This window comes from Chaetodon trifascialis, chromosome 19, assembly GCF_039877785.1.
Source record: "Chaetodon trifascialis isolate fChaTrf1 chromosome 19, fChaTrf1.hap1, whole genome shotgun sequence".
Classification (NCBI taxonomy): Eukaryota; Metazoa; Chordata; class Actinopteri; order Chaetodontiformes; family Chaetodontidae; genus Chaetodon; species Chaetodon trifascialis.
The window spans coordinates 4,627,757-4,650,099 of NC_092074.1; the positions used below are offsets into that span (position 1 = coordinate 4,627,757).

At 41.4% G+C, this 22,343-nt stretch overlaps 1 protein-coding gene and 4 non-coding genes across 7 annotated transcripts; 2 read left to right on the plus strand and 3 right to left on the minus strand.

The window, feature by feature from the left end:
• Positions 1 to 302: 302 nt before the first annotated feature.
• trnav-aac (transfer RNA valine (anticodon AAC)) lies at positions 303 to 375 on the plus strand. Its single transcript has one exon. It is a non-coding gene; the product is annotated as a tRNA-Val (tRNA).
• A 176-nt stretch (positions 376 to 551) lies between these two features.
• On the minus strand, positions 552 to 623 carry trnad-guc (transfer RNA aspartic acid (anticodon GUC)). The gene has a single exon. It is a non-coding gene; the product is annotated as a tRNA-Asp (tRNA).
• Positions 624 to 1,364: 741 nt separating this feature from the next.
• trnav-aac (transfer RNA valine (anticodon AAC)) lies at positions 1,365 to 1,437 on the plus strand. Its single transcript has one exon. It is a non-coding gene; the product is annotated as a tRNA-Val (tRNA).
• A 944-nt stretch (positions 1,438 to 2,381) lies between these two features.
• On the minus strand, positions 2,382 to 2,453 carry trnad-guc (transfer RNA aspartic acid (anticodon GUC)). Its single transcript has one exon. It is a non-coding gene; the product is annotated as a tRNA-Asp (tRNA).
• A 2,558-nt stretch (positions 2,454 to 5,011) lies between these two features.
• lbr (lamin B receptor) lies at positions 5,012 to 22,309 on the minus strand. Of its 3 annotated transcripts, none has more exons than XM_070987652.1 (14): positions 22,152 to 22,309; positions 17,388 to 17,562; positions 16,940 to 17,155; positions 15,745 to 15,843; positions 11,617 to 11,803; positions 11,006 to 11,202; positions 10,205 to 10,259; positions 9,635 to 9,829; positions 9,399 to 9,502; positions 8,875 to 9,000; positions 8,560 to 8,728; positions 8,343 to 8,423; positions 7,666 to 7,788; positions 5,012 to 7,332 (listed from the first exon to the last, which is right to left on the minus strand). In XM_070987652.1, the coding sequence occupies exons 2-14, from the start codon at positions 17,556 to 17,558 to the stop codon at positions 7,172 to 7,174; spliced, it is 1,884 nt and encodes a 627-aa protein (XP_070843753.1). In that variant the 5' UTR covers positions 17,559 to 17,562; positions 22,152 to 22,309; the 3' UTR covers positions 5,012 to 7,171. The 3 variants fall into 3 exon arrangements, with proteins under 3 accessions (XP_070843753.1, XP_070843754.1, XP_070843752.1); XM_070987653.1 differs by lacking the exon at positions 22,152 to 22,309 and adding an exon at positions 21,339 to 21,450; XM_070987651.1 differs by lacking the exon at positions 22,152 to 22,309 and adding an exon at positions 20,638 to 20,825.
• Between the last annotated feature and the right edge of the window lie 34 nt (positions 22,310 to 22,343).

Consider the following 22,343-nt stretch of genomic DNA (forward strand, 5'->3'; position numbering starts at 1 on the left):
TAGAGCTCAGAGCTCCAAGGTGTTCCGTCAACACCGGGTCACCACATGGTGCATCTCCCACTTGTACGTGGACTCATGGCCACCAGAGATGAGATGAACCCACTGGTGGTGGTGTCATCGGCAAACTCCAGAAGCTCGAGAGATTGATGAGTGGACCCGCAGCTGTTTTTGTACGGAGAGAGTTGTGAAGAAAGCCCTCCTTTATCATGTGCAAATAACACATTTTCTGGCACGAGAAAGGTTTGCGGTACAGCGCATGGGTGCTTTCGGCTACACGTGCGCTAACTAGTCAGTCACGGGAAGTTTCCGTAGTGTAGTGGTCATCACGTTCGCCTAACACGCGAAAGGTCCCCGATTCGAAACCGGGCGGAAACACTTTCCTTTACTCCTTGCTGTAAGGCTTAAAGTCAAGATGCCCACAGTTCAATTGTCACACAGCCCCACAATGTATAGCACCATCCACGCAATGAAAGAGCAGCGTTGCTGCGACATATACGTGCGACTTTTATATTCCTCAATAAATAATCAGCAGCTGATTTGAAAAGATGAGACTCCCCGTCGGGGAATCGAACCCCGGTCTTCCGCGTGACAGGCGGAGATACTGTCCACTATACTAACGAGGACGGCTCCCTGCAGTGCTTGGCCAAACAGCGGGCCGCAGGCGGCCTGGTGGCACAGCCCCAACACTTCCAGGGAACATGCGGAGGCATGTGCAGGGAAGCTCTTACGTTGAAGGGCAAAATCGCAGGCTTGCTGATGTTCAGCTGCCACTTGAGGTCCTGGGTGGCAATTTTGGTACCCAGGAAGCGGAGGGACACAGGGTGATGGGGGCGGGTTTCTGAACCTTTCCCTGCCATCCTGGTCACGGTTATACTAGGTGAGCTGAATCGAGGGCAACTGGACTTGAGAGCCAATACAGAGTCACACTCGAGTGTGGAACAGAACTGAAGAACTCCCTTTGGATGAGAGGCAATAGATTTTCAGGTTTCTACGACCAAGTCCGGCTGCCCTTGATTCAACCTGTCTTGCACCTTTCTGAAATGCACCACCATCTCCACGTTCTTTAGAGCTCAGAGCTCCAAGGTGTTCCGTCGACACCGGGTCACCACATGGTGCATCTCCCACTTGTACGTGGACTCATGGCCACCAGAGATGAGATGAACCCACTGGTGGTGGTGTCATCGGCAAACTCCAGAAGCTCGAGAGATTGATGAGTGGACCCGCAGCTGTTTTTGTACGGAAAGAGTTGTGAAGACAGCCCTCCTTTATCATGTGCAAATAACACGTTTTCTGGCACGAGAAAGGTTTGCAGTACAGCGCATGGGTGCTTTCGGCTGCGCGTGCGCACTAGTCAGCCATGGGAAGTTTCCGTAGTGTAGTGGTCATCACGTTTGCCTAACACGCGAAAGGTCCCCGGTTCGAAACCGGGCGGAAACACTATTCTTTGTGGAACTGCGAGCCGAAAAGCCTACGTACTGTAGGCCAATGTGAAAGCATGTGTGGCAGCGTGTACACCGTGCAATGCAACCTGACCATGAAGCCTGCACACAGGGACAAGCAATGTCGCTCACAGAGTCAGGATCATAGTTGCCCTTTATAATTCATTTACTCTTTAACACACTGTACATTGCTGCTGCACCAATGTCCTTTCCTTCTGCTCAGTTTCTGAAGTCCCTTTTGTTGTATTCGCTGTCATTTCCACGCTGAGAATGGGAGGGCTGGCACCAGGCTGGAATCAACCTCCAACAACTGTCGTTCACACCTTGGCCCAGGCGACCCCAACGGCTGTGACGACTGCCATTGCACAGCCAGCACAGCAAATGACCTAAGTGGTTTCAATGGCCACGGTGACGACCACACAGAGATGCGATCCCAACAGGTCAGTGAGAACTGAAGAAGCCCATGGATGACAGGCCAAACTTTTTCAACAGATGGCAAGATTCACAATCAAGGACTTTTGCACGCTTGCGGTTCCTGTGCCTGCAGCGTTTACTGATGCTCAAATCCATGACACAGCAAGTGTAGCTGAATCCAGATTGAAATCTCTCATCCGAGCTCTCCAAGTCAAAAGTGAACATGTCTTCCATCATCTGAGATGTCTGCGGTCCAGCGAGCAGGTACATTGAGCTGGGCGTGTGTGTGAACCCTGTGCGTTGGCCGTTTCCGTAGTGTAGTGGTTATCACGTTCGCCTCACACGCGAAAGGTCCCCGGTTACTCCTTGCTGTAAGGCTTAAAGTCAAGATGCCCAAAGTCCAATTATCATACAGCCCCACAACGTATAGCACTGTCCACGTAATGGAAGAGAAGCGCGGCTGCAACATGTACATACGAATTTTATATCCCTCGATAAATAATCAGCAGTTGATTTGCAAAGGTGAGACTCCCCGTCGGGGAATCGAACCCCGGTCTTCCGCGTGACAGGCGGAGATACTGTCCACTATACTAACGAGGACGGGTGCTCCGGAGTGCTTGGCCACAGAGGGTGGAGAGGGCTGCCTGGTGGCGCAGCTCCAACACTTCCAGGGAACATGCGGAGGCATGCGCAGGGAAGCTCTTACGTTGAACGTTATGGAGCTCTTTATGGAACTTTGCGCTGGTTCTGGTTTAACAATGGTATCATACTTGTGAGTCGGTTGTTTAAGGAAGAGGGACTGTTGTATAATTACTCAGAATTTCTTGCCAGATATAATATACCTATAACGCCAAAAGAATTTTCTGTTGTTTTTGACGCTATTTCACCTGGTTTGTGCATGCTATTTAGAAATATTGACTACCCTCAGCCCTTGTCACTGCTGCCCCCTGACCAAACTCAGTCTCCTGTAGGGAAGGTTTGTTTCTCCTCTAACAAAGGTATAAACTCCAGAATCAGAGCTTTGTTTCAGGATGCCCTGGTCTCTATTCCTTCAGCAACATTTTATTGGAAAATTTTGTGAGTAATGTAATTTGGAAGAAGGTTTGGTCTTTGCCACAAGAGCACCTTCTAACAAATAAGGTTAGAGAGGTGTCATTCAAGTTGATTCATTGATTTTATCCGGTGAAGCATTTCTTGCACAAGCTGAAGAGAGACATAGACATAAATTGCTCTTTCTGTGAATTGCATCCTGAAACCTGCTCTCATTTATTCTGGTCTTGTAAATTTACATATGAATTCTGGAAAGATGTTAATGACTACATAGCAGACAAGATCCTCACCGATTTTGCTCTCTACTATAAGGATGTTATATTAGGATGTTTCGAGTATCGAGAAAAAGATACAAATGCCTTTTTTTTTAAATCAATCTATTATTGCTACTCTGTAAATTCCATATTCATAAATGTAAATTTACAAACCAAAACCCAAATTCTTTGTTTTAATGAAGGAATTGAAACAATATGAGTCCTCAAAGAACAAAAAGGCTATCAAAACTGTCACTGTTTGTAATCAGTTTGGTATCTTAAGATTTTTTTTTTTTTTTGTCACACTCTCGCTCACTTAATGTATTTTTATTTATTTATTTATTTTATTTTTTTATCATGTTATTTATTTACTTATTTTTCTCAATAACTTATGAGTTATTTTTTGTTCTCATTATGCTATACTCTCCAAATTATTTCTTCCTTATTTCTTCTTTGTTGTTTGTTTGCTGTTCTGTATATTTCACGTTGTTTGCAAATTATTGAAATTAAAAAAAACAAACAAAACAAAAACAAAAACAAAACTTTGCGCTGGTTAGTAAAGTACAATGGCCTACGTTATGTAGTGATCACTAAACACTGCATAACAACGTGAAAGCATGTGTAGCAGTGTGTACACCGTCAAACACAACCTCATAATGAAAAACACGGTGTCAGTCATCTGAAATGATTGCAGCCCAGTGAACAGGTACCTTACCACGGGTATTTACTGTATTACTTTTATTTCCCTTGATGAATAATGCACAGCTGGTTGGAATGACAAGTTTCCCCATCACACACTGTCCTTGCCGGCGAGTTTGTGCTGTTCAGCCTGCACATTGCTGTGGTGAAATGTAAACATCGGCCAGCTCGAAGAACTCGAACGGACTGTGGAGGAGAAAGGTATGATTCAACATCTTCAGCTGGCAGTAGAAACACTGCTCGGTACGAATTGTTCGTAACCACCATCTGTAACGCATACTTTTTTCCGGCTTTGAAATGTTTGCAGCTGAGCATACTGGCGCTTTCAGCTGTGCATATGTATTGTTGACAAAACATTTCGTCGCGTCATGAGCATCCCATACAGCAGGACCTGCGACTTGTGTCCGCGCTCACAGCAACTCAACGCTGTCTTCCTTTGTGCAACCTCATCCTGGACTTCGCTGTTCCCGTTCATCAGCCTACAAATGAACACAAGTCCACAGAAAGCAGAAAAAGGAAATATTGTAAATTTTTATTTTATGCTGCAAAATTTGTACAGATGAGCTTTATCCAGCCTGACTGACAGCCTGCTGGACTGGTTAACTTCTCATTCATTGTTGTCATATATCCAAGTACATCCAACTTATTGCTTTCCACTCACAGACTGCCAAACCATGAAGAGAAGTTTACCACATAATTTTTAAGAAAAAAACAACAACAACAACAAAACAAATTTAAAAAAAAAAAAAAAAATCACCATAATGCGTATTGGGGAAGACAGGATGGCGGCATCTCAAGTGTCAATCATGTTTTCTCTCTGATACGGTACAGAGTAACACCATTTTACATTGGTTTTGATACATTTTGAAGTGTTTTTCATAAACATGGCAGATCTCGCTGTAAACACAACTACAGTGGTCAAATTTAGGTAGTAAACAAAAAAAAAAAAGCAACATTAAATATCTAATGAGAAACATTACTATTATCACTACTGTCACCTCTTTTACTCATGACATAATTAAAAACAAAGAAACCTCAACAATATTTACATGGTAATCAGTCAGCACAGCATAAAAAAATGCTACCTATACTAGTTAATGTATTGCTATGTATGTACTCAGCTACAGCTGCACATGCATTTTTTTAAGGGGGGGGGGGGGTTCCAAGTGCACAGGTTATAAATGCTAACATAGTCAACAGCTCTGCATGTTGTCACAGTATAAACTTCATTAAAATTGTCATTGTCATATGACCTGGCAAGTTAAAGCTTATATCGGTTCAAACCAAATGCACGTGGCAGTGGTGGCAAATTAACAGCCAGTTCATAATAGAGAATATGCTTTAGATACTGGCAAGACAAAACAAACAAACAAACGTTTCATCAGCGCCATGAAAATGCAGGAAACAAAAGAAGTTGGGGGTTCCATTCTAAAGTCATGACTCCTGTGATGTGAATCGGTACCACTTGTTCATAACGGATGCAGATTATTGTTGAAATGAAAAACAAGTCTAACTCATTCAGCTTTCTTAAGCAGTGACTTCACACTCATAATTACACACACTGCCTCCCAGAGGGCACAGAGGAGGAAGGACTGGACAGTGAGTGAACCTGAGGTAGTAAAGCCCAATCAAATACACTTTGGAATTGATGACACAAGAGAAAAAAATGCCTGAAACACATTAGTGCATTTTCTCAAAACCATCAAAATTATTTTACACTCTCAAGTCAAAACTAGATATCTATAGAAAATTATACAAAAAATGAAGACAAAACTTTTCTAATTCAACTTTCTGACAACATCCTGGGTCCTGAGAAAGAACATGAGTCCTAATTCCACTGTACAGGTCATTTAAAAGAATTTTTATCCCATCCTTCACAATATGCACAACCAGTATAATTATAATAGGAGGGCGTACTTACAAAATAATTTGTAATAGCCAAGCTGATATTTTAACATTTTGAATATGGGAGGAAAGAGTAGAACTTACCAAAAATGATGCAAGTGGCGAGTTATTCTTGAAGTATAAAAAGAAATGTGTATGTACAAAAATATACATCCTAACAAGTAGGGATACCCTGATCAATCTGTGCCCCATATTAAATAATCCTTGGGGGGGGGGTCAACTTGTCATGATATTTAAGGTGTACTGATTCATGATGTTTCATGACCTTAAAGTTGCTGATAGTTGCTGGTAGCCTTGAAGCAGCACAGTGAGTTAAATTAGTCTTCCTCCAGTTTGTAAATAGCTGTTAACTAGTAAAGATGAAAAGGCAGCAAAACATTCTTTCATTCATCCTTCTGATGGTTTTCCCGGTGATGCACTTGAAAAGGAACATTACAAAGACACAAAGCCAGCCTGTTAACCTTTGCCAGCTTGTGCTGCATCCACAATGCCTGCAGGAAGTGAAAGCTTGCTGGGCTCCATTTTCACAGCCTTCCAGATGAGCTTATACCTGAAATAAAATCCTTTAAAACCGATACTACTTGTGTACAATCCCCTGTATTGCTTAAGGCCATACTAATAACATCCACAGTGTCCTCTAACACTACTTAGCCAGATGTTTGACTACCATGTAATATTCTCAACATGATTAAACTATTCATGAAGTCAGTGCCACATTTTCTTATGTGGTCAGTTGTAGTGGACTAATGTATGTAAACTTGCCACCGTATGAACAGAGGTTACACAAGCTTTGACATGAGCCACAACTTAACCGTGCGCATGTCATAGATGCACTCTGGTACTTACAGAAATCGCACTACACCTCTGAATAAGGTTGACAAGTCACAGCATTTACAGTTGGGGTTACACTGCCACCTGCTGGAGACCCGAATACACTACAAAGCAGTCAAACTGACTTACACTGTTAAATCAGCTGCTGTTTAAAACAAAACAAAAGCCCATCTGTATCAGGAAATATGGCTCATAGATGATTGGAAATTGGTATCAGTGGCAAAAAGTGATCGGGGCATCCCTAATAACAAGACATTCCTTGCAGAGGCGTTTTTTTCCCACCCAAAGTTTGTAAACTTTTAAAAGTATATATTTGAGTATTTTTCATTTAAAAAGGCAATTCTTCAAACAATCCATAATACCAATGACTGTCTTTTTTCTTTAACCAGAAAATTCAAAATACTGTAGCACCTTCAGTCCAGAATCAAGATTAAAAAAGAAATTCTTGGTTTTAAAAAAAGATTCTTAAAAGACAAATCAGTCAGTCAATCCATTCATATTTGGTTTTTTTGTGAGCCTTCACAGCCATAATATTGGGTCAAAAAGGCCTCAGCTCGGGAGTGTCCAGCGCCGGGTTCCTCAGTAGACACGGGGAATGATTCGGTAGCGAACAGTTCGGCAGTATTCATCCCACGCAGAGCCATACTTCCTCCTGCACTCACTCATGTCGCGGGAATCTCGGTGTATGAGCAGGATGATGAAGTAGATCATGTAGTACCATGGCAGGAGGTGGTTAAAGCCTGCAGATTTCAATTGTAAAAGAGCATGGAGTTAAAAGAAAGATGCCTTTATCTGACTGAATTTACCTGTTGGCTGAAAATTATGTACAAAATCAAGGTGTTCTCTCAAACTTCTCTATGTATACAGTGTATGTCTGGACTCTCTGAACAGTCAGTGCCTCATTGTGGAGAGACTGCTGCTTTTGCAGGTGATAAGAACAGCTGATGTGATGGGTATTCTTTCTATGAGCCGTGTACATCCACGGATATGTGATAGCAGATTATTCTGTACCTTGATTAATAAAACCAGGGCCGTTACTGTTTGATTACTTGTGGTGCAAATATGAAACTCACCACACGGTAGGGACCAAGCCAGAGCCATGATAAGGTCTCCAAGGTAGTTGGGGTGGCGGACTACACCCCACCAACCTGACACCAGCAGACTTTTCCCTGTAGCTGTGGGGATCGTCTTCAAATCTGGAGGAGAGAAAAACACGTTCAGCTGTCCCAAAGTGAATGTAAACCATCCCTTAGATTTAAATGGTGGTTCTTTACTTTGTTATTATTATCTATAGTTCTTAGTTGTTTTGTCATCAAAGCACAAGTGTCTCAGCAGTGATTAGTGTAGATGTAATCTACAACCCACTGAGACCTGAGATATGAGGGGATGGACTGTTTAATCAGGTCGAAGCCGAGACCTAGATATACTGTACTTTAGGACAGAGCTATAGTAAATGTATCTGGTTCCTTTCATCTCTGACAGAGACTTTCCTAGCAGCATCAGTGTCAACCAAAACATCACAGAATCAACCACAGTAATATGTGACTATAGTAACAGCATGAGAATATGTACTCTGCTGTAGTCAACACTCGGTTCAGTTTGTCATTTGCGAAGTGATAGTTACACAAACATACAAAAATCCTGTTTTGTCTCAGAGCGGTCCCAGGAAATATCTCACATACACATTTTTTATTGTCCCCAGAATGCAGAGATGCCTTTAGGCTTGAGCTGTGCATGCATGAAAACTTACAAGACAGCCTGGGGTCTAATGGGTTTCTCCTGAAGGCGTTCTTCTCAGAGTTGGATTTCCGAAAGATGTAGAAGCCAATGACTGAAACACAGAGACCGAGAGAAAACTTAACATCACACCCAATTTTAGAAACTGGGAATATACAATGACCAATGAAACCTCAAGTCAGTTCCTTTGAGAATAATCAAATTCTCTTTTTATCAAATGTCCTACTTACGTTTGAGTGTGACAATGGCTGCGAGGGCAGGAAGGCTCAGGGGGTTGGGGTGGCTGACCAGATAGTAGGCCTGCAGTGTGTAAGTAAAGGGAACCCACACCAGATCACCAAATGCCAACATGAAGCCAAAACCATCGTGCATCAAGTCCATGGTGGTCAGGATGGCCTCCTGAGGAGACAAAAGCACAGTCAGTCATCACTCATTTTGTCTCATTCAGTCTGCCTGAATGTGTTTCATCAAATTCCCTTTGAGTGATATTTTTGAGAAAATATCACAGTTACAGCACATTTTATCCCATGCTCTGCTAAACACACCTCATTCCAGAGGCCATCCACCACATAGAGGAGCTGGAAGAGGTTCACAAGGATCATGGAGTAAGATGGAGCATCCAGACCCTGCTGCTTCATCTCAGCCAACGCCATCGCAAAGTTGATCAAGCACTGAACAATGACAGACAGATAAAAACCATCATTATGACAATAAGTGCAAAACCTTCATCGATCATCTAGAAATCTCCAAAATAAAAGGGACCCACATTCAAAAGCTGTACAGTAGCTCCTAATTACCACAAATTGCTACATAATCTAAAATCTAAGCTCACAGCCACAAGCTAACAGAGGGTGTTCTTTGAGTTCATGCCACATGTATGAGGTTAAAAATCCATTCCACTTTTCGCCACCAGAGAGTGCAATGTGTGGAGAAAATTACAGGCCCCAGTGGTACAATCATAATCGCCAGCTGTGGTACAGGGGCACATTTTTCAAGACACAATGACTGCAAGTCAGCAATTATTTATTTTTGAGGCAAAGGTTTGCTTTGGTGTTCCAGGACAACTCACCCAGCCAATCAGACCAGGGCGCATCTCACAGAAGAATTTCAGATCAAAGTTTTTGATGCGGGGATTGAGCTCATGTCCTTTGAAAAAGTCATAAACCACATTCCCTGGAGAAACAGAGGGGGAGAAGAGAATTATGACATCTGCATGAATTGAAAAATAAATATATGAATGAATAAGAGACGCACAACACAATGTATCAGATCAGTGAGATGGCAATTCTAGATCTTTCCCCTTACCAGAGTTTCCACCTAGTGCCAGCTGCCCTGGGGGAGCGTAGTGAGAGCGGACATACAGGTACACGCTAAGCAGGATGGAGATGAGGAGGGAGGCCATAGCCAGCTGCAGGAAGTGGCTGTGAATGTAAGTGAGGTCAACGCCCTGGTGGACCGCCGCAGCTACTGCTACAGAACTCACCATGATGGCAAAGAAACCTGGAGGGACACAGAGGGATTTAGAGACAGATGGACGGAAGAAAGACGGAATGTAGAAGGCAAAAAGCAAACAGCTTGAAATTCAATCCAAAAAAACCCCAAAAAACAGCAAAATCATTGTCCCTTAATGCGCTCAAATCAATGCTCCCAGCTTGTCAGTTGAAGTAAAAGATGAGCCAGCCGTCAGAATTAGTGGATGGCAGTGAAACATGATATCAATGCGTCCAAGCTCACTCAACAAAACACACAAAATGAATGAACGAAATAAATTCATTCATTCAACTGAGGATAGAGTTCAGGAACAGACACTTGTTGATCGTTACTGAAATGGTTCGCAGTGGCCGTTGACAGAGTTTTCACTTAACACAGTCTCACCATTGGTTCTGTACTTCAGCCTCTCCCCAGACCTCAGAGGCATGCCCTCGCTCAGCTAGAGAGACAAACAGAAGAAACTGAGATTAACCGCTGACCAAGAGCACACTCAGTGACTCTGAGGGGAGATGTCAGGGTGGGAATGAGGGTGACCCACTCACAAGTAAACACATGCACGCTAAAACTCACAAACCCTGTTGAACAATGGAATTATGAGAGGGGCCAAAGAGTTCTGTTAACAAGTTTGCCTCTCTGATCGGTTTCAATTTCACTTCAGATGCCATTTAAGATTTTGATTGGAAAAATATATAAGGGAAATGTCTGTCCTCATTTTGCAACAGTGACTTCTGAAGGGTGAGGATGAAAAAAAACACACATCAGCTTTTGATCAATATTAAAAGAAAAGAATTACTTGGAATGAAATACCAAATGCAAAAAATGTAAATGTTTATAAAGTCAATCCATTAACCTTGAGAAGAGAGTAATCTCAGTTATTGAGATAAGATATCAAGAAGCAGACATGACCCAGGAAGGAAAGAACAAGAGTTTCCTTTTTCCTGGAGCGTCTCAGTAACTGTTACTCCTGACCATTAATCCAATTTCTGCCTCCTGCCAGAGTTAATAAACAGAAGAAAGTCATGTGTTGGGTCATGTGCATCTTTCTTGTATTAGTAAACAGAGAGAGCAAGGCAGCTACCACCTTAGCATACCAAATTATTGTGCTACATGAACGTTATCGAACATTATCTTCAGGAACTCATGCATGTGTTTTTGTGTGTACAGTTCTCAGCTCTTCTCACTCACTTTTCCAACAGGCAGGATGTAGAGCACAGCCTGGAACAAGACCCAGAGGATGACAAGGCCAAGAGCCTGGGCATCCCAGAAGGCTTCAAGAGGGGGCAGAGGAGGAGGGAAGTTGGTCAGACTGGGGTCCTCCAAGTTGACTTGAAGTAGAAGGAAGAGAACCCAGGCTGGAAGGAAGAGCAGCCAGAAGTATGCTCCTGGAGGAAGGAAAAGACACACCAGGAATATGAATGTCTCAGTTTGATCAGATCCAGTTTCACACAACATTTCTGCATGTCTAACTAAACTAAACTAACTAATATAAGGCAGTCACACAGAAGAGTAGAAACCTCTGCAATCCAATACAGCTGTCCTGTAATGAACACTACATTTATCAAAAATATCATTTCTAATTGTTTACATTGTTCCAAAGAGGCGACACTAACACAAAACATAGCCTGATGGAGCAGAAAATGAAAAGTCTAAATACCATTCTGTGGTCTTTAACTGGGCTTGCACAAGAAGGTTATCAGTCTGTCCTAATTTACCTGTGGAAGACTTTAAAGATCCTCCTCAAGCTAGAAACTGCTTATGGACATAAAACTACATTTCTTTTCCAGCCTGTAACATACCCATCTTCCCACCAAAGTCAAGTGGGGTGGAGAGGGAGGCAGCAGGCGCTGCAGCCAGCTTGGCATCCTTCTGCTCCAGCTGCTCTGGTCTGGCCTCAGCTGGTTTGGCATCCCCATCATCCTTCCTACGGCGCAGGTTGTAACGGCCTTGGTTCTTCTCAGGATCTGCCTCTACCTTAGAATCAGACTTTAGAACAAAGATTTGGTCTTAATTGGGATTTTAGATTACTAAACAAACACAAAAGTTGCACAAGATTTGGGCTTGCAATTTAAACAAGGTTCTTGAACAAAGAATCTTACACCCTGTCTATCACTTGCACTCACTTTATTGACAATGTTTAGGTTGAGTAGATCTTCATCAGGTTAACTTCATATACATTAAACCATGTGTGGGCTGGGTGTTTCAATATTAATGTCTGTAGGAACTTAACCTCATGAAGGTCTGGGGACAGAAATATCAATAAAGTGAGTACAAGATTTGGGATTAAAATACAAAAACTCAAGTATATGATTGAGACATTAACAGAGATTCACAGTATAAAATTCCCCCCCAAAAAATAAATAAATAAAAAATTTTAAAAAATTCTTGTCTAATGTGTGGTTTCTCCTCAGTACTGAACTCTGTTGAAGTTGTTCAGTTGCAGTTGAATGCACTATTATACCATGGTCTGGGTGAATACTCGATTCTGATTGGCTGCAGGGTGTCCATTAAAAAGTGTAGGACACCTATAAAAAAGTTCTGGTCAAATAGCCTGATTGATCCAAATTATTGCGCTGGCTCAAACGCTAGTTGGTAACCGTGGCAACAGAAACTCAGAACATACGTTAACATACATTATTTCACAGTTTAAATGTTGCATTTAATTTTAAATAGATTGTTGCCTGTCTTTCTGTCTTGCTCACCTTACTTACTTGCTTGCTTGATACAGAGTGAATGGTGGATAATATTTCTTGTACCTTGGCAACACATCACAACGAGAGATATTAAATAGTCCACTGCTTCTTGTGAATAACTTACGATTTTAACGGTAAAAAACAACATTAACGTATTAATAATTGATTTAATATTTCTTTCTTTCATAAGTGACCATGGTATAAGCGGGACAATGCCCTTCAAGGTGTCCATTATCAGAAATGAATGGACTTTGCAGAAGCAATCATTCACGCTTCTGTGTCGTCCATTCATTTCTGATAATGGACACCTCGTCGGGCATTATCCCTTACATATACTATAGCGGAGGAAATCATCTATCTAACCAGCCAGACCTTTAATGGAGTTATACATTCGACTGCATTTTGAATTAAAAAATTTCTGAGGACAAGAAGGACCTTGACTTGACTCACAATATTTAGAAGGTGCTGATAATGCCCCTTCTACCACACGGCCAGTTTGGCATGCCCCGTCTTGCCCTGGCTGTTTTGCTCTTAAAAAAAAGCTGTGAATTCCCACTTTTAAAACTACATGCAATGCAGCATAGAACAAACTCACATTTCCCAGTGTCTTCGTCACCATGTTGGACACCAAGAATAGCACAAGATTTCTCCCACTCTACACTCTGTACTGAAAATCATATCATTTTTGAATAAACGCCCTAGCGTACAGTGAATACCTCCCAAGCCTAGCATTCCCATTTCTAAAATAGCACAACAATATCAAAACTCGCACAAAACTCATGCACTATAATCCAAATCTCATGTATCGGAGAGTAATAAGCGTGCACATGTGTGTTGGCCCATCCCACACCTCCTTCATTGGCCAGGAGCTGGACATGTGATTGCTCAGGCACATGATACACTACGAAAACAATCAATCAAGAAAAGTCATGGAATTCACAGGGGCTAGACGACCAGCCATTCACTGGATTCTGCCTACTGCTCTCTCACACTGACCCCGGCTACACTCTCCCATGTCATACATATTTTACAGATGTGCCCTACCTGAGCTCTACCAGGCAGTGTATTTACACATGGGTAGTTTACTGAAAGAGGACATTTCTTCTCTTAGCTTCACACCTGGGCGTCAGCGTTTTGTCAGCTCATTGGATTGGTACAGATTTCCAACTTCTGACTAAAGCAGTTCTGCAGTCCCAAGAGTTCTCTGGCTCCCATACTGCTGCAGCATGGGACACTACATTCACAACATGTTCCAGACATGGCATGTTCTGAAAGTAGTACGTATGTAATAGTGCACGGTAATGCCTGAAACATGGCAAAAGCCAGTTTCTGAGGGACAGCCCACACACATCAGATGGCCACAGCACAGCATAAATGACATCATACCCCAAGGTGAGAAAAAAAAAATATAGCAAAACATAATTAACAAATGAAAAATAATAAAACTAAATAAGATAAATAGGCTAATCAAATTAAAAGAATGTAATTTAGATTAGCCTAACTCCTCCACTTAGCTGGATAAAATCAGTTTTATCAGCATATACCAAACTATTTAGGATGACATGTAGCCCACATTCAGAGTCTAATTCTGTGCTGGTCTAAATGAACAGGTGGCATGCTAAATTAATTTGATGTTTGCTTTCTTTGTTTTAAATAAAAGATACAAGCACAGATTGAAAAGCTTATGGCACAAACACAGGGACTGCTTTTGGATCTGGTGGCCAAGCGCCATAGAGACAGACCCCGACTAAGGACGTAGAGCCAACAACACAGCTGAGGTGAGGCAAACGCACTTTTCATTTGGCCTGCATTCTAGTTTTTCCTCACAGGTCTTTCAGACCATGTTTTAGAAGCCGAACTAGGCTACTTTACTCTTTCTACTCTAAACAGCAGGATGTAACATTTGAAAACACTGTTCACCTTTTAAAATAGACTAATAATTGTTTTTCCCACAACCTGTTAATAAATGTGTCAGTTCATATGTTATTTATGTAATTCGATTGCCTAATGCAATATTATTCATTATGTTAGGCTAGATGCAGTAATGCAACTGCAAGCCAAGCTCTGAGGCATATTGCCTTTTATTTGTTTGGCTATTTGAATACCGTGCGTATCTGAACTGTATTCATATTTTTCTTTAGTTTGCAATAATGCAACTGCGCTAATGTTCTGAGACATATTGCCTTTTATTTGTTAGACTGTATGAATACACTGTTTATTTAGCCTATTAAAAAGGCTATTAATTGCTTATTTTCCCCAGCCTGTTAATAAATGTGTTAATTCACATCATGTTATGTGTGTAATTACATTGCATATTCCAGTTTTCCTTCTGGACTTAATACTTACTTTGCACTGTACAGTCATACAGCAATTATACCCTGATACACTAAAACCTTGCAGTGATCTCAAAATGCGAGAAAGCAGTTATGCTGACCTTAAATATACTGTTATACCAGCTGCTATAACATACTAAAACAAAAAACATTCCTTATTTGCTGCATATCGGTAGATAATGTTCATAGACGAGCAGCAATGGGTAAAAAACATGATGGGGACATCCAAAATACAGACTACCAATTATTTTAGAGGCTAGCTGGTCTCAGGTATATAATTGTTTGAGTCCTCCTCAGTGATCTGTTTCAGACAAAAATAGTCTTCCATTCTACACTTTTCTAGAGGTAAGGTCCTGCAAAGCTGTCAGAAAAATTTAAAAGGCAGAGAAAGTAAAGACGTGGCACATGTTAGGACACCATGTGACTGACTATACGAAGCTCGACCTTGTGAGGGGAGCCTCTCTCAGCTGGAAAACATACACACGGCCCCCCAACGTGCATGCATCATGACATTCCAACAACTCCAACTTCCTTCAAAGCCCATTCATTAACGGAGTATGGCCTGGAACATCAGTTGTTATTTGGAGTAAATTCGGTTCTGACCAAACTGACAACTATTTCAACTCAAGAGAGAAAAGTTTATGAATAAAAAAGTGAGAGTAATGCTTTCTAGTGCAGTCCAGTCCAAAGACATGATGTGTTTAGATGGTTTTTCACTCACTCTTTGATAACTTTTGTCTGTGTTCATCTATGTTGATGTTCATGTTTGTACTGAGAGTAGCAGGGCGATGAAACTGTCTACTGGTTATTAATGTTGAATTGTTCATTTGAGTAAATATGGTCCTACCCCCCACCCCCCCACACAGATGAACATTTTTTTTCATTACAAAGTAAAACTCACCTCATTTACTCTGTTAGCAGTGTTATTCTCCTCTTTTTGTTTCTCCTCTTTCTTTTCATGCTTACTGTTGCTATTGTTCTCAGCTGCCTTTGTCTGTTGCTGCCCATCAAACAATGGAGGGAGATTGATGGAGATGGAGAGACAAAAAGGGGAAAAAAGCAACGTGAGGAACAGGCAGAGGGAACGTGACGGTGTTGTGGTCAAAATTCAGAATGACAGAAGTGGAAACTTTTCCCAACAATGACAAGGTACTGATGATATAGGACATTTGACGATGGACTGGATCTAGCCAGACAATTGGGCGCATTTTTAAAAACAATTACTGGCACAAATTCAATTCAATTATATGTACTTGACCAATACATGTCATCTCATCATTAGTGGCATTTCTTTTTTTCACTTCATGTTTATTTAGCACAAAGCCACTTTGCTGTCTTCGTGATCATTGGTTACCAAGTATCCAGTGTGTGCCACAATGTGATTACTTACAACCGCCTGCCTGGTAAAGCAAGCTAATGAATATGAATGACCAAAGGCCAGTATAATGTGGTTGGCACCCAGGTTGATTTTACCACTACAACACATACTGTATCTGTGTGCAAGTGGAAATTACAGAACTTAATCGAGCACACAACCAATCAAATCATAATTTACTCTGTCAACCTGCAACACATGCAGTAAACTGTATGACTGAGTTGGTGTTACAGGAAGCAACATGTAAGTGCAGACTGTCTTTGTTGCCTGGTGACATGAACAACGAATGTAGCTCCAGGAAGTAAAAACTGAATCAGTGGAGGCTTAGCTTAGTGTTGCAACCTTTTGAATAATGACTTTGGTTAAATTTAGCCAGCTATTATACTGTTTTTATTTCAGGCTATCATTTATTTGAATCCACTACACACTTTTACATTTGGTGTAAAATTTGATTTATGCTAAGTCTGAAAACTTGTGAATTGATAGTGACTCCATACCTGCATATAACACAGTCATGGGTATCAGAGGCGAACAGCATCACTGTGTATGGTACAATAGCTTAATTTATGTATTCACAGTAAGTCTTTGACCTTTTGATTCTGACCTGTAGAAAAACACACTTCCTGATGAGATCCTTTGATATACCTCCCTCTCTACATCAGCTTCTCAAGCATCATCAGTGCTGAGAATGAGAGACTGAGAAGGCAGCTGTGGTACTTACCAGGGGACTGAGCCTGACTTCTACTGTATCCTTCAGCTTTATATCCCTGCGGGAGGATGGTGCACTCTCTGTTATAGCTGCAGCAGCGACAGCCGCCGCTGTGCGGGAGGATGATCGCCGTGTGGTCCTTGCTGGGGAGCGTGACCGGCTACGACGGCGTCCTGGTGATCGAGAACGAGAGCGAGAACGGGAACGGGTCTGGAAGCCAGCAGCATTCTGAGGGAAAACATCAAGTGAAACAATAAAGGAGATTGCAAACATTATGAACAATTGTTCATTGTCTTTATAGGTGGAACAAGTCACTGAAAGGTGACGGAAAATATATTAAAAAGAACCTAAGCACTTAAAAGAGATTTACACCACGCTAAAACGTGCACAAAATGTTACATGAAACAGTGACAGCGTTAAGTTCACAGTGCAGTATATCTCTCTGTGACATGAGGGATACCTTGATGTCTTGCTCCTTGAGCTCCAGCTCAGTACCATCCTTGTAGATGACTGTGTAGAGCTGACTTTTGGCGTCATAGCCCAGCACCTTGACCTCATAATACAGGCTGCTGCCAGGCCAGCGGCCCATCACCATCTCCCCTCTCTGATACTTCATAGAAGGCATCCTCATTGGCCTGGGAATAAGTGAAAAACAGTGAGAACAGAAGAAAAGTATAGAGATAAGGGAAGAAAGAGACAGAAGAGAAAGTGAAAGAGGGAGGACAGGAGATATAGCAGGTAGGAGAGAAAAACAGAGGAAAGGATATATCAGATACTTAATAAGTTTTTTTAAGCCTTTCATTCAGCATCTTAAAGTACTTAAAGCTACGAATCAGGTACCCATAAAAAAAAAAAAGAAGAAGCACATTTCTGTTCTACTTTTCGGTTCCTAGACACATCCACCCTTTAGTAATGCAAACAAATGCTATATATCAGGAATATGGTGATCTGACAGGACCTGTCAATGTCATGCCTCAACTCAAGAGCGTGTCAGTGACTAGCTATGGAGCGGGAGCTAACGAGGAGTGGGTGGTAGGTCAAGGGGGGTATGAGAGTGCCAGTGGCTAATAGAGCTCTGAGGAAAACAAGTGAGAAAAAGAAGATGACAAATGTAGTGACGAGATTTTACGGTGTAAATTGAGAGTGTGGTGAGACTGCAGACCAGGGTTACTTATTCTATTCATTTCAGTTAATATGTGAGGATCAAGTTGTTCTGTGATTTCTGTTATGTAAACATAATCCACAGCGAAGTGACAAAAATAAGCAACAAAGTAGTTATTGATCATTGATACTTAAATACACAATAAACAAAGTGGATAATGGGAACAGACAAGAACCCAAATCAGTAACTAGAATCGGAACTGATCAAATTCAAACTATGCCCAATCCTAGAAGGGTTGACTTGACGAAGCAAAATCACTGTCATCCAAACAGCGTAGGCCATTCAGTTTTAGATGTTTTTTTTTTTTAAGATCAATAAATAAATATTTTTAAAATTGAAGAAGCCATATACATTTGACATTAAATGTAGACAAATCATTTACAAGAAAACTGTTGATGCAGTGCAAACATAATTTGCCATTGGTTAAGTACAACGAAGAAAGATAATTTGACAGAATCTCAGGCATTGTCATTGCACCCTGCCCTTTCTGTTTCCATACAGTCCACTGAAGCACAGCATGAGCTCAAACTGCTTGAATGACAACACAGTGGCATCTCAAAATTTCAATAGGCTCATTGTCATTCACACTGCTTTGGCAGTTACATATTGGACCTGCAACTTTCTGTCTGTCGAATGCACTTGCATAGTGTAAATGCAGCTGGACAATAATTCAGCATTACAATGTAATATGATAACATATACAATACAACATGAATTTCTGGTGACAGTGATTGCAATAAATCATTCTATTGCCATAATTAATGATGCCAAATAGACTGAAATTAAACAAAAACTATAATAGTCTTATAAACAACAGTTTCAGCATGCAAAGTAAAGCACAAAACAAAACACCAATTAGAGTTTACCATGTGATTGTACTTAGCACAAGTTATTCAAAAAGGCACAGGGTCAAGGATTAGTGCAAGCAAGTATATGGATGACCTCACTTTGAGCTGCAAGATGCTCTTGAGCTAAAACAGGAACTGAAGCCACCGTGACTGAATGGGCTGTTCTGTACACTTCCACAGGCATTTATTCATAAAAATAATTAACTGGAATTATGTTTAAATTTAGGACAACATAATTAAGTCCTCTACCAAAGGTCTAGACTTAAACCCCCGAGGGAGACCCTTGACGTACACCAAAAGAAAGAAAGTGAACTGAATCTGTGTGTCAGATTTAGTTTTGTTTTACTGATGTGTGAAACTAACTTGGCATATGGAGCCATGAGGTGAGGTCACCCAACTCTATATTTGTCAAACAACTGCCCCGCTAGTCATGTGTGATAAAGATTTGTTAACAATTTTGTTGTTCAGTATCGCTCAGATTATTCAATATTATCCTATGAAGGAGTAAAGACACAATTGATCAAATAATTCGATTCGATTCGATGAATTCACTTAGAATATGAATTAGACCATTTAAAAACTAAACTCCGAATCGAAATATCTAAACACCAGATAAAAGCGTATACATCATTGGTTTACAATTTCAAAGCCATTCAAACATTTTGAGAGGCTGGAGAACCTACATTAGCTAACACTTTAGAACGGCTCAGTCCTACTGTAGTGTGCGCCACTGGACACAATGAGGTAGGCCAGGCATGGTCAGCATTATGGAACATTAGTGACTGGGGAGGCTCAGTGTCTAGAAAACCACCACACTACTGCAGAACTGCTGACAGGTCTGTCCCTGTTAGGTTTACCCAAAGCTGTCTGTCTGAAAGAGTCGAGCCATTCAAGTCACAGCCAACCAGGCAAGAAATTCTAGCCCAGCCAAATAAGTACAATGATGTGACATTAAACTGTGATTGTGGCTGTTAAGTCTGCCAACTCTAGCAGCCAGTTTGAGGACAACCACAAAATCTAACTGGTCTCGCAGTTCAATTTTACACCCATTGAATTCTGTGGATGAACCATACACAGACTCCCACACCTCTGGCCACACACACACACACACACACACACACACACACACACACACACACACACACACACACACACACACACACACACACACACACACACACACACACACACACACACACAGGACAACATGCTTTAGTTTCAGCAAAGCAAATGTCTTTTACCTCCAGTTCTCGACTGGTGACAATTTCAGGCGCATAGTATAATAACAGCCTTCTGTCATCAGTCTTGCTTATTAAAATTCCAGTGGTCAGTATAGTGCCATGCTTCAATAAATGACAAGTAGCATGTGCTTTCACTCCTAAATTCTCCATTTGAAGAACATCACAAACATAGCATAGAATCCCTCTTGTTAAACTTGTGAATAACGGCAGACTATTGACAACCAAACTACACTGCGGTCCAATCAAATCCAATGTATACTAAAGCAATCTCTTGTAAGCCTTTATAAACGGAGAATAAGTCAACAGATTTACAGCAAGGCTTAAACAGTCCATTGTTGGCTAATAGGCAGGGAGAGTCAAGCATATGCAGTCAAACCCTAATCCACTGGTAACTGATCTAATCTTGCAAAACACAAAAATCCACACCATCTGAGTGAAAAACATCTCAACATGACACACCCAAAGTAAGTCCCTGCGCTGCTCTCCCGGCTTGCCTGACGAGTTCCATATAGGATGTGGAAGTCAGGGCTGAATAGCGACTGATGAGAGTTTCCCATCAGATCTCAGGCTGGGCTGATGAAAGGATACGGGCTGTAACGTGGGTGGAGTTTTAAACAGAAGTCAGACAGCCATCCCCCCTTTGTACTACAAACCGTTTAGCTCCACCTGGTCTGCAACCCCTTTGAAACGTAACGGGTGTAAAGTTATGAACTCCCACCCAAGAGGCACAACCTGTTGAGTTAACATTCAAGTGACCCAATATTAACTTCCTTGGGAGTAGGACAAATCTGCACGATTTCCATTCTTCCGCAAAAGAAATAAGGCAGATAACATTAACTCACTGCAACACAAACTTGCTCCTCACAGTCATACGCCACAACGCAAACCGACTGTCAAGTCGCGAGGCCCACGTTTACATTGTTGTGTATTGTTGGTATACTTTTTATCTAACGACTTTAAGACTATCTAATGTTATCTGTCACAATTCAGAAACACGAAGCAACTAATGTAAAGTAATGTGCTTTAAAATGGCCCAAGTTGACGTAAATGGAAAAGGCTTGCTCTTATAAAACCGTGACATTTTTGGCCGTTTATCGTCTCCTGCGCACTTAGTAAAGAATATCCCAGAGCGCCTTTTATCGTCATTTCGTTAACTTTACCTGTCTGTTTTCACTCTCGAATCCACAAAGTTAAGACATGTTTCTGCTTGACACACGACTGCGACCTCGGTTTGTCTTCTTGAGGAAGAGTAAATTAACGTTATATTCTGTATGCATCGGCTCAGCTGTAATGTACAGGAGCTGTTTCTTTAACGTTAGCTTTGTTAGCTTCGAGATAGCAGTGATGCAGTTGCGAGCGACAGAAAGGAAAGGAGGGAAAACGTCATGCATTCAAATACTGTTGACGAAAAAACCAAATGCGTCCGTCAAAGAATCAACCCCGGAGCACATGCGAATAAGTTCGACTAAACTAAATTCAGAGACAGGGACGTTAACTCAGCTAACTATGTTTAAAATACACGGTGCGCAAATAATCGAAAAAGCGAGTCGGCCAATGTTAGCCTTACAATTTAATAAAGATCGTCTTTGAGTAAGCAGGCACAGTCTAATTTCTGACCATCGTTTGGCTGAATGTCGTTAATCTGGATGTTGGCGAATAGCGAGTCCATAATGGTACCGTTATAACTTCGTTAACGTCACAGTGCAGTTTACCAGAACTATCATACATTTCTATTGCATCTATGGACTAAAAACGGGAAAGGTCGCCAGCTTTAACTATATCCCTACAGTTTCTCCGGCATATTTGGACAAGTAGAAACAAGTTAAGATTCCAGGAACTAGTCTGCGCCTGCAGCGCCGTTATACAGCTAGTTTGAGTTAGCTTCGGCTAAGCCTCAATTCCCCAACAAAGAGAAACGTAAAGCGATTGACTGTTTTGCAACACAAACAAATATGTTGGACGGATGCACTTACCTTAACAATACGCGAATAATTCCAGTGAGTACAACTGATAAGATATTCCTTAACAAGACGAAAAATTAATAAATTAATCTTAATATTTCAAAAACAGAATTTGCTCACGTTTGACGTAGAGCTTCTTCTCCCTCCCTCTCTGGGCAAAACCCACCAGTGACTAGAAAGGCGCGAAGGCTGCTGATTGGCTAG

Excerpts from the sequence above, each read along its gene's own strand:
- lbr (XM_070987651.1), bottom strand. The coding sequence starts at position 20,735 with ATGGGAAACTCTCATCAGTCGCTATTCAGCCCTGACTTCCACATCCTA. Across the intron at positions 15,844-16,939 it reads AAGTCAGGCTCAGTCCCCTG|CAACAGACAAAGGCAGCTGA; the intron begins GTAAGTACCACA and ends TTTGATGGGCAG. Across the intron at positions 7,333-7,665 it reads GGCTTGGTCCCTACCGTGTG|GCTTTAACCACCTCCTGCCA; the intron begins GTGAGTTTCATA and ends TGAAATCTGCAG.